Raw genomic sequence first — 18,941 nt, 5'->3', positions numbered from 1 at the left:
TTTATGCACTTCATGCACTTAAAAGTACTGAAAAAAGTTTGCATAGAAGCATGATGACAACGTTGGCATTGAGTGTTCAATCCTCCGCACAGAGGAAATCCTTGGGTATATACCCACTCACTGTCTAGACGAGATTCTTAAAACTTGTGAAATGTTTTGTGTGTATATGCCGGCACGTTGCAGTGCATCTCAGGGTAATGCACTGACCGTGATGACAGGCAGTGTTTTTTAGACAGAGTGTGGGGGTGTAAACTGTGAAGGCTGAAGGTTCTTCTTCACAAACATTTTCTGCAGTGTTCCACTTTTCTGCTTTCACCCCCCGCCAACCCCATCCCATCCCTATCACAGTCTCATGCTGAGTGTGTGTGTGTGTGTGTGCGTGTGTGTGCGTGTGCGTGTGCGTGCGTGCATTTGTGCGTGCATTTGTGCGTGCATTTGTGCGTGCATTTGTGCGTCTGTGTGCCTGTATGTTTGTATGCATTTTTCTGTGTATCCAAATGTGTCTCTCTGTGTGTCGGTGTGTGCTCGTAGGCCGTATCTGCATGCATCTGTGCCGTGTGTATGTGTGTGTGTGTGTGTGCGTGCGTGCATGCCTTTCTATGTTGCAAAATATGTTTTTTTTCCCCTATGTGTGTGTGTCATATGCAGGAGAGTGTGATTGACAGCCACACAGCAGCTTCCTGTGTGGAGATGGAGGAGGACAGCAGTGCCCACGCCACCACGCCTGCACCACAGGGCCCCTGGATGCCCATCGCCGTCACCACCACCAGCGCTGCTGCCCAGGCCTGCTGCTCCAGCGGCGACTGGGTCTCCAGAAGGCTCCAGCGTCTAGAAGCTCTCCGACTGCAGACACAGTCCGCCTTGCGCGCCACACGGGACGGGTCAGCATCCAGACACGGCGCAGGCAGACAGGTAAAATTCTGAGGGGAGAGATGTTTTTCCGTGATGCTTTGATGTCGGCGGTAGCAGCAGTAGCAGCAGCAGCGTTGTTGTTGATGATTTCTTTTGAGAACCCCACTGGATGCTAATTAGCATGGGGCTAGAGAGACTTCGTATTGAGCATAATTAGATGTCTTATTTTTTTTTATTATTATTATACAGTGCCTATGGTGTGTCATTCCGTCTTTTCCCTTCTTTGTTCTTGTTAGGTTGTGCAAACGTAAACATGCCCGTGCACTCGGTTACTCTTTTTAATGACAGTTCAAAGAAAGTGCTATCAAAGACTTTCGATCTAATGAGGTTACCTTTTCTCTGTGTAAGAGTTTTTCACACTCTGTCTGTCAGACTCTGGCTTTCTTGGAAGTCACACAGTGTGCGCCTCTCCATCCCCGTGGCTGTCACCTCACTCCTGGGTTATACCGTACCCGCCTCTGCTCTGAATATTTCAAAACATCACAATGTGATCACCAGTAACTAACTGACGATGACTCATACTTTTAAATTGCTAACTTCAGACGTAACTCCCAAAAGGCAGTATCGTACCTCTTTTGTCCTCATATAACTTGGATTTAGAAGCTTGCAAAAGAATTCTACTTGTCAGCTTATTATTAAAACGCTTTTGCAGTAACGCATTGCAGAGGATGAATAGCATCAATGTGAAAATGAAGATAAAGTAGATTCATTGGTTGCTTAAGGAGCACCTCTAAAGTTGTTTTGTTTTGTTTGTTTGTGTGTGTGTGTGTGTGTGTGTGTGTGTGTGTGTGTGTGTGTGTGTGTGTGTGTGTGTGTGTGTGTGTGTGTGTGTGTGTGTGTGTGTTTTGTTTTATTCAAGGAGTGAAACATAAGGAGCTCATCATACAGTATAATAAGCACATTATAATGGGTAAACAATGTTTGCTCAGATTACATTGTTAGCCAAAGGAGCTCTCCCCATTGTACTTCCAGCTGTGCAGTGTCTCTCTCTCTGCATGTATTTTAATGGCGAGTGTGTAGGTGTGAGAGGGCCTTTCGTTTAAGTTTGTGGACAGCCACTGGCCAGGGGGGGTTACGCCGTAAACTCCGATGTAAACTCAGTTTAAGATCATTAATGTCAAAACCCTGTTCACCTTCAGCTGCACTCACAGCCTCATCAGTGCGCGCAGTCAGACACACCTGCAAGGCACTACTCGCTTTGACTGCTAAATATGAAGAAATGCGCACCGCAGTAGCATCACTAAAGAGTTTCACAGAACCTGCAGAAGCCCCCTACCCTGACCCACCGATGTTTGTGTTCTTGGGTGAACTTACTGAATTCTTCTTTTGCGTGGGTGTCAGCAGTAGTTGCAACTGGGCAGCACTCCCCAGCTCTTAAATCTAGACCATGCCATTTTAGTTGTTTATATTTCCCCAAATCTACAGTATATTGCCCATTCACAAATGGGTTCTTTTCATGAATATTTACTAAGTAGTAAACTAATATTTACTGGTCTGACCAAAGTACAGTTAGTTATGCAGCCAAAGATGTCTATGACTTGCAATTCAAAGTGGTGGACATGGAGAAGATTCACCTATTTCTTTATGGAAAGTGTACATTTCCAAGTCATAATGAATTCTGTCAGTTGTGGTAAATATGCATGAAAAGATTTTTTGAATGGGCAGCAAGAATTCTGGAAATAAACTACTAGAAAAATGACACACTCCTTTAAGCGGGTATGAAATTTCACTGTGCACATTTTCAGTGTGCTGTAAGTGGCTTAAAAGGATGGTAGAAGCACAAAATACTGCGTAGACCTTGCACCGAGGGTGGATCAATACATGAATTATCATTGCAGACCTTGTTTTCTTTTGGCTTATTTTATCACAGTTTCCCTTTTGACTGTTCTGGTCCAGTTCCCAGTGGTCCTCTTAGCAGCAATGTTTCCTTGCAGACGCCTGTTAGTGATTTGTGTAAATGCACAGACACACAAACACATACACTACATGCACTCGGAGAAGTCATTAGGATCTGTGCGACCTACAAAACAATGCTTTTATGTTTTTTTTTCATTGCTACTGACAGTGAAATTGTATTTTTTGCTCCAGTTTCTATGTTCTTTCTCAAGGACACACACACACACACACACACACACACACACACACACACACACACACACACACACACACACACACACACACACACACACACACACACACACACACACACACACACAGTTGTCTGATGCTACATTTGTCCCTCCAACAGCACAAGGCCAACCTCACAGGTTCAGACGCAGATCCTGTCAACCTACGGGAAGCGGAGCGAGAGGTCACATCAAGGTTACAAGGCCTCTCCATCAACACCACCACCACCACACCTACCTCCATAGAGAACGGCTTCATCCCCTGCCTCCACCTCCAGGGGCACCCGGCACCTCACCCCATCCACCAGCCCAGCAAGCACACTCCTCACGGGGCAGGGCCGTCAGGAAAGCTGCAGGCCTCGGAGGTTATCCAGGAACTCAGGGCCAGGGAGGTCCATCTGGTGAGAGAGCTGGAGGAGGCTAGGAGGGCACAGAGAACAGCCCTGAAGGACCAGGCTAATGGACTAGAGGGGGTTATACTCGTACCCCCTCCAAAGAGATGCCACACTCCTCCTTAACTGCGGCATAATGACCTGAGATTCCTGTGAATGTGAATGAGATTATTACTGTTTTGTCTAAGCGGCAGGCCCGCCGTCAGGGAGGGACAAATGGGTCAGTTGTCCCGGGCCCAGGGAGAGAGTGGGCCCAGGATTGACTCTCCATTACATTGTATGTATTGCAGGGGGCGGCATTTTGGTTAATTTGTCCCAGGCCCGCTCAAAGCTGTCAGTGGCCCTGCTAACCACTGTGTGTGTGTGTGTGTGTGTGTGTGTGTGTGTGTGTGTGTATATATTCAGAGTAACATAGTATACAAGTATATTTTTGCTGCTTTGATTACCATGTGTTGGTATGTGTGTGTGTGCATGGTAACCACAAGTGCTGGTGTGATAGTGCAGCCCATGAATGAGCATTGAACACTACGCACACATTGAACACTATTGCACACAATGTTTTTGTGACACTGTAAGAGAAAAAGATATGCTAAGTTCCCCCGACCAAGGCAATTGAGAGGAAAAACAACCGAATTCTCTCAAGTAGGTCATGCTTTTCGGAGCACTTCTTTCTTTTTTCCCCTTTCGCAGTCAGTTGAAAGACGAAAGTTTATTTCAAGTAGGCCGTCTTGCTTTCAACTGCTACGGCGGAACCCCCTTTGCTCTCCCACTGAGAATTTATCCCTCTCGTTTTCTGTGTTTTAGATTTGTGTTGTCTTTTTTTCTCTCTCTCTCCCCAAACTAAAACGCATGCTAAACATGGCAGGGTGCGAGTTATTAGCCCAAAAGCGGTTCCATTTCACACTTGGAGAGCCGAGCCATTAAGTTTTTTTTTTTTTAAAAACGATAGCCCATCGTGATGCACAACACCCCCACCACCACCACCCTTTACTACGTCTTGGCAAGACTTGTGAGAGTGGGCAGGATTAATCCAGATTAAAGCAAGTCATTTTCTGATGTGCGTTTCCCTTTTTTCTTCCCCCTCCTCGGCCACTGGGATTTGGGGTGTTGTTGGTTGGCTGGTTGGTTGGTTGGTTGTGGTGGTGTTGCGGACGGGAGTGGTGCAATGGTGGTAATATAGGCAGGATTAGGGCAGAAGGATGTGTTTAATATGGAGGCTCAGTGGAGCGTGTGGAGTGGCGCGTGGTGGCTTTAAGGGGATTTAACGCTCATTACCTCCAGGGGAACTAAACACTTCACTCTGTTTGCTGCACTCTCCAGCCAGCCAGCCAGCCAGCCACAGCAGCAGCAGCACTCTTCAGAGACGCCCACCACACCGTGGCCTTGCGTCGCACCGTACACGTGTGTTTGTGTATGTGTGTGTGTGTGTGTATGTCTGTGCGTGTGTGTGCATGCTTGTGTTTGAGTGAGTGTGCATGCGTGTGGGTGCATCGATGCATGTGTGTGTTTGGGTGTGAGTGAGTGTGCGTGCATTCATGTGGATGCATCAATGTGTGTGTGTGTGTGTGTGAGTGTGAGTGTGTGTGTGTGTGAGAATATATATATGCGCATACATGTATGTGTGACGGTGCTGATGCCACCACCAAAGCACTTAAACATGAGGACATTAAAGTGTGACCCCCAGCTTGGATAAGAGGCCATATGTGATGATCCCTCTTACAGTATATGGCTAGCAGTCTCAAGGCCTTCAGGCTGTAATTAGCCTGCTTTGCTAGCCTGCTGTATTTACACACTGGGCACAGGGCAACGAGATGTCTCTTAAATGTCTCTTATGATTTTCAGAAGTGATGCATGATTGAGGCAGGAATTATTATTATTATTAATTTGTTTTTATTTATTTTGCATGTATGTGTCAGATTACCCAGGCTGTCGGGTGCCCCTCAATTTCCTTTCATTCCATCATCTAGGTCTGGTATTGCAGCTATCCAACTTATCCACGGTTACAAAGGGCAGTGCCATTATTCTTTGGGTAGCAGTTGCTAGTGCTAAATCGTTCAGAAGGGTTATGGGCAGAAAAACAGGAACTAGAAGACTAGGAAATTCTGTGGTAGCACAAAAAAAATTAAATTGTTAGTGGGCATGGTAATGCGTAAAGCAGATTGGTACAACCCGGAGGCCAACCGGGCGCCAATCAAAAAAGACAGACATTCTCCATATGTAGTTCAGCAAAGGCCAAACAACAGCGATAGATTCAATACATACATTCATTGTAATGGAGACCCAATTCTGCATTTCCCCCGGGCCCGAGACAAGTGGCCCCTTGCCCCCACCGTCTGCTTCCTGATTATGATGGTAGGACTATATGTGTCTTATTTCCAGTGTTGGGAGTATCGCATTACAAAAGTAATTCATTACAGTAATTTCATTACTAGGGCAGTCATGCGTCAGACTTGTAGTCCAAAGGTTGTCGGTTCGACTCCTGAACCGCTAGGTTGGTGGGGGGAGTAATTAACCAGTGCTCTCCCCCATCCTCCTCCATGACTGAGTTACCCTTAGCATGGTACTGTCCCGCCGCACTGCTCCCTTGGGGCGCCATTGGGGGCTGCCCCCTTGCACGGGTGAGGCATAAATGCAATTTTGTTGTGTTCAGTGTGCAGTGAACACTTGTGTGCTGTGAAGTGCTGTGCCACAATGGGAGTCAGAGTTTCCCAGTTGAGCTTAAAAAAACAACAACTTTCTATTGTAACATAGTAATGTAGGGCTTTACATGGGGTAAATCTGTTAGTAAGTCCCATTGGTGCACAACCACTATCCATATGCTGGTGATATGCAGTAAAAGTAATCTGGATTTTAATGGTGTTCGGTGTGTCAGAAAGAAACTATTCCTGAACCTGCTATTTTGTAGTGTGCATACTGACTAAACACCTCCTGGATGGGGGGTGAAAGAGAGTCATGAATCATGAGCTTGATTCATACTAAGTTGCCAGATCCATATTTAAAATTATTTTGGCAAGAGTAACTAAAATAATGTTAAAATAGAGTAATACCTTACATTTTAAATACAGTAATATTGCAGTGGAAGGCATTACTTTGAAAACATGTAATCAGTACTGCATTACCGTTTTTGAGTAACTTGCCAAACACTGATTATTTCCAGCAGAATGCAACAGCAATTATTTCTGGAGGGAATTATAATCTTCGCAGGATTTTATTTTAATATGTGTGCATATTTTTTCTTAGGTTGGTGGGAATTTATTACGTGAGTGGGTGTTGCAGTGGAGTGTGCCAGTGTGTTTGCTTCCATTGAGAAATGCCAATATCAATAGGAACGCTGATGCAATGTTAAGATAGAGTGAATATAGATATCACTACTCATAAAATATTAATAGAAATTTTCATTCGACAGCTGCTGGATGGACTTCCCACCCTTTGACTGCAGAAGTAGGTTCACACATGCATCGTGAGGGTGGGACACTGTCCACAGCACACAAATTTCCCAGGAGTGCAAATGCCACACACACACACACACACACACATTATGCAGGGCCGCTGACAGCTTTTGCTGGGTCCAGGACAATGCCATCTGAAATGGCCCTCCACCAAATACAGTACGTACATGCAATGTAATGAGGACCCCCTTCCATCTGGGCCAGAGACAATTGACCCATTTGCCCCCCTCCTGTCAGCTTCCCTGCACAGACACACACCACATCACATACAAATTTGTCCCCGTCTCTTTCTCTGTCTCTTGAGATGTGCTTATTTCAACCAGTCCACGGAGTTGGGTTGACCTTTAAAGTGCGGTGCGTGGATGAACGCACACTCCACCAAAGGTCATGCTGAGAGATGAGGCTGAGGTGCAAGGTGCAAGATGGCCGTTCCTCTCCTTTCTCTTCTCCTCTCGTCTGTCCTCGTCATTTCTCTTCAGACTATAAGCTCGGCGCTGCAGTCACACAGAGATGGTCCTTCTGCATATTTGCAGGATTTATTGATGGGGCAGAGGGAATATTGTGGGTGGGAGAGTAAAATGGATGGAGGGACTAAGGAGAGATGGAGAGGGATGATTGTGGAAAGTGGTGGTGTGTGTGTATCATATCATATATCATATTATATTTTCGTTTATTATAGCCTATATGTATAAAATGAAAATTAAGTTACTTCTTTCTCCCTTTTTGTAATCCTTAAAATGCTGCAACTTCGAGGAGATATCTTCTTCAGAATCACATTACGCAAAGAAACAAATTTGATGATACGTATCTATGTGTTTCTGCTTTTATCAGCTTTGGGCTGTTACCACTGGTTTTAATACTACCTGTGGGCCAACACAGAATTAGGACACGTAGCCCCCACTCAGTGTCCTTCATAAGTTCTGACAGGTTTGCATTTTCCCACAACACCCAGAGTTGGGGGGGCACACACACACTACAGTCTCTGTTAGGTGCAGCAGTTGTGGTGTTAGAAAGTGGTAAAAGTAGGAAAGTAGTTGTGAGCAGAATTAAGAGTGGTAAAAGTTTGTGATTATTACTATTGCTGAGAGTCTGTCTCATATAGTAGGCTACTGTACACATCCATGGCTCATGAAATCACCGTTGACTGCTATGAAGCCAGTGGCTAGTGCTGTTTTCAGGATATATGTTGAATCAGCAGATAATGGTGTTCAACGGTTGTGGGTGGGGAAATGAAAACCTGTCAACCAGCGTGAAGGACACTGGTTGGGGGCATTATGTCCTTATTCCACCTCTTGTTAGCCCCAAGGGTAATTAAAACATACACCCTGTTAACACAATGAGTTAACTTCACCTGCAGTATGCAGTACAGTGCTTAAAGACAGAAATGCATAGATTCCTTATTTTGTCCCATAATTAAGTGTATGCCCATATGAAAATATGGCAATGTGGTTTAAAATTAAAAACCTTGCATTGTTCCATAATTTTCTGAGTTTCTATCACTCCTCAAAGGCACATGTGGTAAGTGGATCTGACAGTGCTTTATACAATCCTAAAGGTAGACAAACAACTGACATATACTGACACCATAAATCGTTGGTTTGCCTGTTTTAGAGCTCAGCCCTTCGCTCTGCTCTGCATGTCCATCTCCTCTTGCAGGTTATTTGATTGGCTGACAGCTGACACACCTCACATTGGTCAGATTATGGTAGCTTGTCACTTTTGTTCTGTTTCATTTATTGACTTTGTTTTTATACACAAATGTGGCACTGTATTGTAGTTTGCAATAAACAAACCAGGTTGCTCAAAACAACTAAATGCCTTTGGATACTGTTAAGGTGTTTGCATTGGGTAATACACAAAGCAAGCACACATGTCTTTGGAAAGGTCCTGCCGCTGCTGCAACAGCTGTTACCATTACAACTAACTAGGCTGCTACACATGACGGAGAGTGTAGTGGTATCAGGTTGAGGTCCACCATCACACAGTCGCTGCTGCTACTACTGTTAATCATGTGTGGAGCTCAGACTCGGAGCACCCAGGCTGAACTTGGGCCTGCTGCTAAAGGCACCTCCACAGAGGTGGCAGCTCTTGGAAAGGGTGACTGCAGCACAACAGACAGAGTTGAACGTTTTGAAGATGGAATCAATCAATATTGAAACTTTGAAACAAAACTTGAGAGCCCTGATATAGTTTGTATTATTTCATTTCAATGTTGATTGATTCCCCCAAAATCTACTGGTGGCCTTCTACTGGAGCTCCATAGAGAGCATCCTCACATGTCTATATGTGTGGTATTCCATCTGCACAGCAGCGGATAGGAAAGCTCTTCAGAGGGTGGTCAGCACAGAAGATAATCAGCTGTCCCCTGCCCTCTTTAGAGGAGTTGTTCTCCTGTCGCTGTCTGAAGAAAGCCAAGCAAATCAGACCCATACCATCCTGGACATAAACTGTTTGAGCTGCTGCCATCAGGCAAGCGTTACAGGGCTCTGGGTACAAACATGAACAGGCTAAAAGATAGTTTTTATCCAAAAGCAATCTGCACACTTAATTTTGCACAGATAACTTTTTGAGATCTTATTTATATATATATATATATATATCTTTTGTTGTTGTTGTTGATGATGATTTTTAAGCACCGGGAGCATCTGCACTTTAACAATTTCGTTGTACCTGTAGCAAAGGGGAGTAGAGTTGCCCCACCGGGACTTAAACTCGAACCTTCTGGGGTACCAAACTGGGGCTCTGATCGCTATACCAAGGAGCCAGGCTCGTTGGCCTGACAGTAAGAGGGCACCCACACCCTGTGTGATGGCCACTCCATCACATTCTCATTATTTTTTTTATTAAAGACTTATTGTCTTTAATAAGCTACTTAAACTACCAGGCTCATTGTCTAAGCATGGAAATGAATATCTCTGGATACTGTAAATGTTTTTGGATTGGGCACTAATAACCTATTAAGACAAAGCACTGGTAAAAGATAGCTGTACTAAGCAATTATGTAAATTCCCTCAAGAACTGAATACTATTATCAGAATATTAGCCCATTTGTATACTTTTATCCTTTTCTGTATACATATGGAACCTATTTTTAGCCACCTGTTGTCCTTTGATATCACTACCGGGTGAAATTATAGCACCTTGCTTCCATTCAGTGTCCTTCGTGATAGGTGGCAGGTTTGCAGTTTCCCACAACACCCACAGTTGCTAAAACCATAGACCCCCATTATCTAATCATAAAGATACAGTATGTCCTAAAATAGCAGTGTCCATTGGATTCAATGCAGCCACAGGTGATTGCATAAGCGTTCATACATATAAAAAAAGGCTGTCTCAGGAGTGAAACACACTTGTAGAACTACTACTACTACTACTACTACTACTACTGCTACTACTATCACTACTACTACTACCATTACTACTACTACTGCTACTTCTACTGCTGTTGCTGCTGCTGCTGCTGCTGCTGCTGCTCCTGCGCTTAGTACTACTACTGCTAGTGCTGCTGTTGCTACACACGATAGTGTATTAGGATGAGGGTTGCTGTCAAACTGCTGTTCCTGCTGTTCTCCATGTGTGGAGCTCAGACTCGGAGCACCCAGACTGAACTTCATTCAGAGAGCCAGAGCACTGGGCCTGCTGCTGATGATGATGTTGAGCTGGACATCTATGCTGAGCTGAAGGAAATCAGAGACATGGTGGTGGAGCAGAGAGTCATTCTAGAAATAACTCAAGATGAGCTGAAGAAAATGGAGGCTGAAAATGCAGCAGTGGAAAAAAGACTGGCGGCCAGTGAGACAGAGCTGACAGCTATGAAGATGGAAAATGCAGCCATTCAAGAAAAACTGTTGGCCAGTGAGACTAAGGTGGTGGGTCTGGAAAAGGTGACTGCAGCGCAACAGACAGAAGTGATGAACATGAAGATGGAAAATGCAAACATTCTAGAAAGGCTGTTGGCCAGTGAGACTAAGGTGGCGGCTCTGGATAATACTAATGATGCACAAGACACAAGACTCACTGCTTGTGAGACTAAGGTAGAGGACATAAAGACTGATAATGCAGCCCAAGAGTCAAAGCTGACAGAACTTCAATCCACACTGAAGACCACTGAGACTGACGTGCAGAATCTGGAGAACATTATGGAGAATTCCAAGGTGGCATTCTCAGCAGGTCTGACTGACTCAGGATACATACAAGCTGGAAATACTAACTTGAACCTGGTTTTCAGTAGAATTATTACCAATGTTGGAGGGGGCTACAGTAGTCTGACTGGTGTCTTCACAGCTCCTGTCAGGGGGGTTTACTACTTCAGGTTCACTGTCATGGACATAAGTAGATCAGGTGGGGTGTCCATCGGAACTCTTAAAAATGGACAGCTGGTGATGTACAATTCTGAGTATGATGATAATGGACACCGTATCCATGGCTACAATGGCCTGACTCTGCAGATGGAGGTGGGAGACACAGTAAACCTGCAAATGCACAAAGGCCAGAGGCTGTGGGATGATGGTCACCTCTATAACAACTTCAGTGGCTTCCTGCTCTTTCCTCTTTAAAGTGTTTAGCATAGTTTTTCTCAACGGGGGCGCTAGAGCCCCCCAGGGGGCGTTGGGAAGCTCTAGGGGGGCGTTGAGAAGGATACAGCTGAGTGGGAGTGGGGTTAGTTCCTATTGAGGGGCATTAGTCCATTGTATTTTTCAATATTAAGGGTTGCATTGGCAGGCTTATGATGAGGTCAAGGGGACGTTGGGAGGTTCATGATGAGGTCAAGGGGGCACTCATTCTAAAAAGGTTGAGAACCACTGGTTTAGCATGTTGGTTGAACAGATGAGAATTGATTTTCATTATCATGGCATAATAAAACACTGTACAACTAAACTTGGGTTGAGTAATTTGTCAAGGTTTTTTTAATTGAAAGCTGAACTACGCAGTATTGAATAATTAAATAAGTTTTTTTTAGCGAAACCGTGACAGACTGCACATTTCTGGTATGTATGCTCTTGACAGCCCTTACAGTATATAAAGCTGAGGTTTCGCTGTAGGCTACTGTGTGGAAGATCATATGACCTTTGTCATAGTAAAAAGCAACCAAACTTGTCCATACTAAATAGCCATAATTGATGACAGAGGTTTGCTTTTTCCCCACAACGCCCAAAGCTTCTAAAAACGTGGAACACCATTATCTGATCAAACTGATTCGTCCGAAAAGCAACAGTGGCCATTGGCTTCAAGCAGTCAAAAGTGATGACTCATGAGTGCAAATAAAAGAGTGAGTCTGAAGAGAGACACACAGTTAAACTCCTACTCTCACTGCCACTACCACTACTGCCGCTGTTGTTGCTACACATGATAGAGTGTAGTGTTATTAGGATGAGGGCTGCTGCCATCACGCTGCTCCTGCTGTTCTCCATGTGTGGAGCTCAGACCCAGAGCATCCAGACTGAACTTCAGGCAGAGAGTATGTAACTTTCTTTATTTGGCCCTTTTCCCTCTCCCTGTCCATTTCTCTTGCTCACTACTGTTATCTACCTTTTCCCTCTCACATTTACCTAATCAACAGTGGCGACATTTTGAGGGGCAGGTACCAGCTTCCAGCTGCCACTAGGCCATAGAGGCTATATAGCCTATTATATCAGGACATTATTGTCACAGGAGGCTTTTCATTATCAAGCATGATGATAATTTCAACGTGGACCATAATGACCAAAATAACAACTTTCAAAAAAGGGACGTTTTTGTACAGCAGGGCAAAGGGGGAACACTGCAAGGCGGCTCGACCTCAGGTTGGGACAGTGGGGCCGCCAGCGCATCAAGGAGCACGCAGGTGGTGCAAAATTAAGAGGAGTAGGCGGAGGAGATGGTTCGATCAGGGGAATAGAGGAGGAGGAGACGGATATACAAGACGTAACCCAGGGAGAGAGAGGTTAGAATTCACGGGGTCCGCTCATTTTTCCGACGCACCATTGGTCCGATGCGTCAATGTTCCGAACATTTCCCATTGATCCTACAGCACTTAGTCTCTGATAACTTTTTACCAATTAAATGAAACCCTTTGTCCCGACAGTCCAATGTTCCGACCAAAAGCTGCTTTAGATCACCGTCATCTCTGAAGCCTACGCAGTGGTCATGGTGCTGTCTGTGACAGGTTAGGTTTAGGGAAAGTTTTGGTCAAGGCACAAATTGAAAACTCAGAAACATTGCAATAGCCTACTGACAGGTTAGGGTTAGGAAGGGTTTTGGGTAGGGCACAATTGTAAAACTTGGCAACATTGCATTAATGACAGGTTATGTTTAGGGGTGGTTTTGGTAAGAGCACAGCAAGACCGACTCAGACGACATCTATGTGCTCGTCGCAGCGCATGCAGCTGAAGTCTACTTGGCACCGGGAAAAGCAGGACATACGACCTGGGATGATGACCAAACCCAAACAGCCATTGGTCGGAACATTGAGCTGTCGGAGCAAAGGGTTTCATTTAATTATTTCGAGTTAGTGGGCTGTAGGATTAATGGGAAATTTTCGGAATATTGACGAATCGGACCAAAGGGGTGTCGGAAAAATGACATGCTACCAGAATTCACCCCCAACACACTAGCTGACCAATGCAGTGTCTAGCTATGCGCTGCTTCGTTTCCAATTGCCTGAGACCAAGTTGTCATCCTGACTTTATCAAATCATTCACAAACATGTACCCATTTTGATACTTTTCCATGCACTTCTCGTGTAATGCTGCGCCAGCATCGAACTCTCATTTGTCTTGAGCTGTAACAAGCTTGTGATGTGCTGTTTAACCCCTTAAGACACAGCTTTATACATTTGTTGTTACCAGTATAGTAATGACCAAGTCGTGGTGCATTACTAAAGGCCCTGTGTTGTGTCATAGTTTTGTAGTGCTATGGTAGTTACATTTCAATGACTATTACAGCGTGCCACTGGAGGTACGACGTGCATTAAGGGGCTACGTTATGCTAGCACCCTGTGCGTCCTCTTTAGAACTACCCTGGCTAGATAGATTACTGTAGGTAGCCTAGCTGCACTGCTTCAGCGTTTTTGTTCCCATTTATTGCCTGACACTAAAATTGTCATCCCTCCCCACTCGCTCAAATCAGTCACAAATATGTACCCATTTGGTTTATTTTCATAAACGTTTCTTGTATTGTTGCGCCAGCATCTTCCATTACTCTTGACTTGTCAGCTGTCACAGGGACGACCAGTGCTGCTGTGTGACGTGCGTGTTAGTACGGTACCCCTCCCCCCCCTTTCCCTTTCTGGTACCCAACAAATATCTTATTTTTTCACTCTACTGCTTGTCGTGGTGTCTTGCGCAACTATGATTTTAAACAAATTTTTAACAACACAACAAGTTTCTTGTTCACTCAGAAAAAAAGTAATACAGCCACTAATGTTTGAACATTGCCCACAAAAGTCAGTACACCCCAGATTAAAATCCGGTAGAGAAGGGGCCGTGTTGGCTCGAATCGTCTCGAAATAAAAAGGGATTAAGAGGGAGGGCATATGTGTGCGTTTCAACCTTCTTTACATTGAACTTTTACATTTTGAGTCTGCACTTGGCGTAGCCTCTTACTGCAGATGGGGTCGCCGGCGGCCTATTCACTATTTGCTGAAAATACTCAACTACATCATAACAACATTGCTATGACAGTATCAAGATCCTTAAGTAATAGATTAAGACATAGCCATTACAATATTGGTGACAGTAAGGTTATAACATAGGCTCTGCGCTAAGGGGTTAAATAGATTGGTGTGAGATTTTAATGCATTCCTTGGGAGAGTATCATAATCTGCTTCAGTAGTTACAGTGCATGTTGACATGCATGTTTCTTTTAGGTGTAATTCAGATTTCCAATCTTGACACCATTCATGCATCCCCAAACCATGTCAGTCCCACTACCATGATTGACTATCAAGAGGATAAACTTTTTTTGTAAAACTCACTTGTTTACCACCCACACATGTTTGACACCATCTAAAGCAAATTTGTTTATCTTGGTCTCTACAGACCACACAACATGGTTCCAGTGATCCATATCCTTGGTCTGTTCATCTCTCTGGAGACCAAGATAAACAAATTTGCTGAAACCCTACACACACACACACAGACACACACACACAGACACACACACACACACACACACACACACACACACACACACACACACACACACACACACACACACACACACACACACACACACACACACACACACACACACACACAGTACAGTATCTCTGTCTGCTGTTGGCACACGTGGTGACCCCCTTCCATAGAAATAATACAATTGTATTAGTTCTATGACCCCCTTCTACCCCATTCTCCTAAATCAGGTCAAGACATGCCCATGCTGTAACAATGGGCAACTCTCTTCTCTCTCTCTTATCTCTCTTATCTGTGTGTGTGTGTGTGTGTGTGTGTGTGTGTGTGTGTGTGTGTGTGTGTGTGTGTGTGTGTGTGTGTGTGTGTGTGTGTGTGTGTGTGTGTGTGTGTGTGTGTGTGTGTGTGTGTGTCCGTCTCCGTGCACAATAACCCATGGACACATATAAAAGAGTCTGTCTCAGGAGTGACACTCACACAGTTGACCTGTGCTACTACTGCTACCGCTGTTGTTGCTACACATGATAGAGTGTAGTGTTATTAGGATGAGGGCTGCTGCCATCACGCTGCTCCTGCTGTTCTCCATGTGTGGAGCTCAGACCCAGAGCATCCAGACTGAACTTCAGGCAGAGAGCCAGAGAACTTGGCCTGTTGCTGCTGCTGATGGGCTGGACATCTATGCTGAGCTGAAGGAAATCAGAGACATGGTGGTGGAGCAGAGAGTCATTCTAAAACTAACTCAAGATGAGCTGAAGAAAATGGAGGCTGAAAATGCAGCAGTGGAAAAAAGGCTGGTGGCCAGTGAGACCAAGGTAGTGAGCTGTGTGTGTGTGTGTGTGTGTGTGTGTGTGTGTGTGTGTGTGTGTGTGTGTGTGTGTGTGTGTGTGTGTGTGTGTGTGTGTGTGTGTGTGTGTGTGTGTGTGTGTGTGTGTGTGTGGGAGAGATCTGCCTTCGACTAAATCAGTGTGTGCTATATGGTTACTAGGCCTATATGTGCAATTATGTTTGTGGTGTCTTTTGTATTCTCTATTTATGTATGTATGCTACTGGAGTCCTTCATTTTCCTCAGGATTAATAAATGATACTCTAATCTACTCTACTCTACTCTAAGGTTTTGATTCTGGAAAAGCTGACGGCAGAGCAACAGACCAAGCTCACAGCTGTGAAGATGGAAGATGCAGCCATTCAAGAAAGACTGCTGGCCAGTGAGACTAAGGTGGCAGCTCTGGAGCATGTGACTGCAGTGCAAGAGACAAAGCTCACAAATGTGAAGGCAGAAAATGCAACACAAAAGAATGAGCTGGAAGCTGTGAAGTCCAAACTAGAGGCTTGTAAAAAAGACACAAGACTGGGTGTGATTGAGAAGGCAGTGGAGGACCTGAGGATGAACAATGCAGCGCAAGAGGCAGAGCAGGCAGAATTGAAGAAAAGACTGTTAACCACAGAGGGGGAAGTAGGGAATCTGCAGAAGATTCTGGAGACTTCCAAGGTGGCATTCTCAGCAGGGCTAACCAACTCAGGGCACATACAGGCTGGGAATGCTGAGTTGAATTTGGTGTTTAGTAAAATCTTCACCAATGTTGGACAGGCGTACAGCAGCACAACCGGCTTCTTTACAGCTCCAGTCAGGGGGGTGTACTACTTCAGATACTCTGTGACAGATATAAATAGATCAGGCTGGCTGGGAATCACAATGTATAAGAATGGACAACGTGTCATACATTTGACAGAGTATGAGAGTGATGGAGTCCGCATCCGTGGCTCAGATGGTGTGACTTTGCAGCTGGAGGTTGGAGATGTAGTTAACCTAAGACTATATCAAACCATCAGGCTCTATGACAGTGATTGGAACACCAACAATTTCTGTGGTTTCCTGCTGTTTCCTCTTTAAATGTGTCGAAGCAGTCATTTTGATGATGTCAAATTGAACATGTCATTGTTGAAATAAAACACTTCAGAAATTATCTTCTGTTGAGTACTGAATGAGTTGCATCAATGGTAAAAAAAAGCAAAGATATTCCTAAAGAAGGGGGGGACGCCCACGTCAAACAACAACAGAGTGTAACAGAGTGCATGCCATTCCAGACCCTCTTTATGAACTAAATGAACCTGAGTATGGTAATCAGGCATCAGGCTAAATTTACACTACTGTGCAGTAATTTTCGAATTACCTGTTGCTCCCAATAGGCAATGTTGACAATAAGCTGCAGAAAATGTAAGTGCTTTCAATGTCATTGTGAATGTGTGTAGTGGCAACGAAAGGGATTATATTCTAATTTATAACACCATCATTGACATTGTTTTCACAGCAGGTAAATGTGAATGCATAATGAGCCATGGATGAACAGTATAAATCATAGACTTTAGCAGGGTTCAGCACAAATTGCTCTTACTTTAGCAGACCCACGATAGTGTAACGCCTCCTTCCTGCTCCATTCAAACGTCATCATGGACAAAACATGCACACACATGGATATACCCCCGTTTTTTGTTCCTGCTCTTTTAACAGAGGATTCCGGCCAATTTCAACATGTACTCACTCGTCATTTGTTTGTTCAGCGCTTTCCGAGATCCTGGCTATTGGACACATGGTTTATTTGCATAAAAAAAGGCATAACATACTCAAAATGTCATCCTAAAAAATATTGTTGTCTGCTATAGAGAAAATATATTCCCATTACTATGGCCAGGGTCACAGAAAGGGCTGAACTAAAAATGCTGTTGTCAAGTATTGACAAGTCAAAGGTAGCCTGAGCAATACAACTGCATGAAAATTGCCCAGAATTCTTTAACTCCCTTTCTCTCTCCCTCTCTCTTTCTTGCCCTCTCCTTTTCTTTCTCTTATACTTCTCTCCCTTCCTGGCTCTGTACCGCCCCCTCCCTCCACCACCACCCTCTGAACCTCTACTCCCCACTCCAGGCCCTGCACCTAACAATTCTGAGTCAATTATTCACATGTGTATCAATTCTCTTGACTGACCCAGATATTAAAGATATCGAGTTCAGCGAGTGTGTGTTTGTGCTGTGATAACTAGCAATGGAAGTGTTTTGGGCTGAAGTTCAGCAAGTGTTTTCCCTGACGCCACTCTCACATCTACAGTACAGTATCTATCTGTGCGCGCGCGCGAGCGCGCCCGCACACACACACACACACACACACACACACACACACACACACACACACACACACACACACACACACACACACACACACACACACACACACACACACACACACACACACACTACATTATCTCTGTCTGCTGACTTGGCACACTTGGTGACCCCTCCTACCCCTTTCTCCTGAATCAGGTCAATGGGGCTCCTGTTACAGAATATAACGATGGTTATAGCGTCTGAAACAGTATCATTTTGAGTACAGTACATCTCTCTCCTTACACGTCACGTTCTCACAGTGGTGTAGTCTACTTTTTTGAAGTGGGTATACTGTATATCCTAGCATTTTTTGAAGTGGGTATACTGTATATATTTGTGCTATTCAAAACAATGGATCAATCAATTTTAAGTGGGTATACTGAAGCCCCTAAAATTTAGAAGTGGGTATACTCCGTATACCTGCGTTCTACGTAGACTACACCACTGCGTTCTCACTCTGTGTGTGCGTGTGCGTGTGCGTGGGTGGGTGTATGCCTGTCCCGTGGCTGACCAGTGAGTAGGTGGGTGGATATGCTATGTAAAAAGAGACTGGCCTGGAACCACCACTGGTTTCAGCAGTAATTGCTCAGCATTGCCTAACTCTCCTTTCTGTAATACCCTACTTTCTCACAGGCATATACATGGCCAGCTGCTCGATTCCTGGTCCGTCATGGACACAACATGTACACACATGGGAATGCCACGTTTTTTGTGTTCCGGAGTTCTGGCCAATTTCAACATGCCGCTTACTGACACTATTAGGATACTCACACTGTCTTCAAGTATTGATAGGTG

At 44.6% G+C, this 18,941-nt stretch overlaps 1 protein-coding gene across 1 annotated transcript in view; it reads left to right on the top strand.

Annotated features, from left to right (window-relative positions):
* Window positions 1–3,764, top strand: part of tedc1 (tubulin epsilon and delta complex 1) — a 28,619-nt gene extending 24,855 nt beyond the window's left edge. Inside the window, exons 7-8 of the mRNA XM_063224073.1 lie at window positions 649–912; window positions 3,161–3,764. Of these exons, the coding sequence (XP_063080143.1) occupies window positions 649–912; window positions 3,161–3,556 (660 nt within the window). The 3' untranslated portion in view covers window positions 3,557–3,764. The remainder of the gene's footprint in view (window positions 1–648; window positions 913–3,160) is intronic.
* The last annotated feature ends 15,177 nt before the right edge of the window (window positions 3,765–18,941 follow it).

Source organism: Engraulis encrasicolus, chromosome 19 (assembly GCF_034702125.1).
Source record: "Engraulis encrasicolus isolate BLACKSEA-1 chromosome 19, IST_EnEncr_1.0, whole genome shotgun sequence".
Taxonomy (NCBI): Eukaryota; Metazoa; Chordata; class Actinopteri; order Clupeiformes; family Engraulidae; genus Engraulis; species Engraulis encrasicolus.
This window is presented reverse-complemented; position numbering and strand designations above follow the sequence as displayed.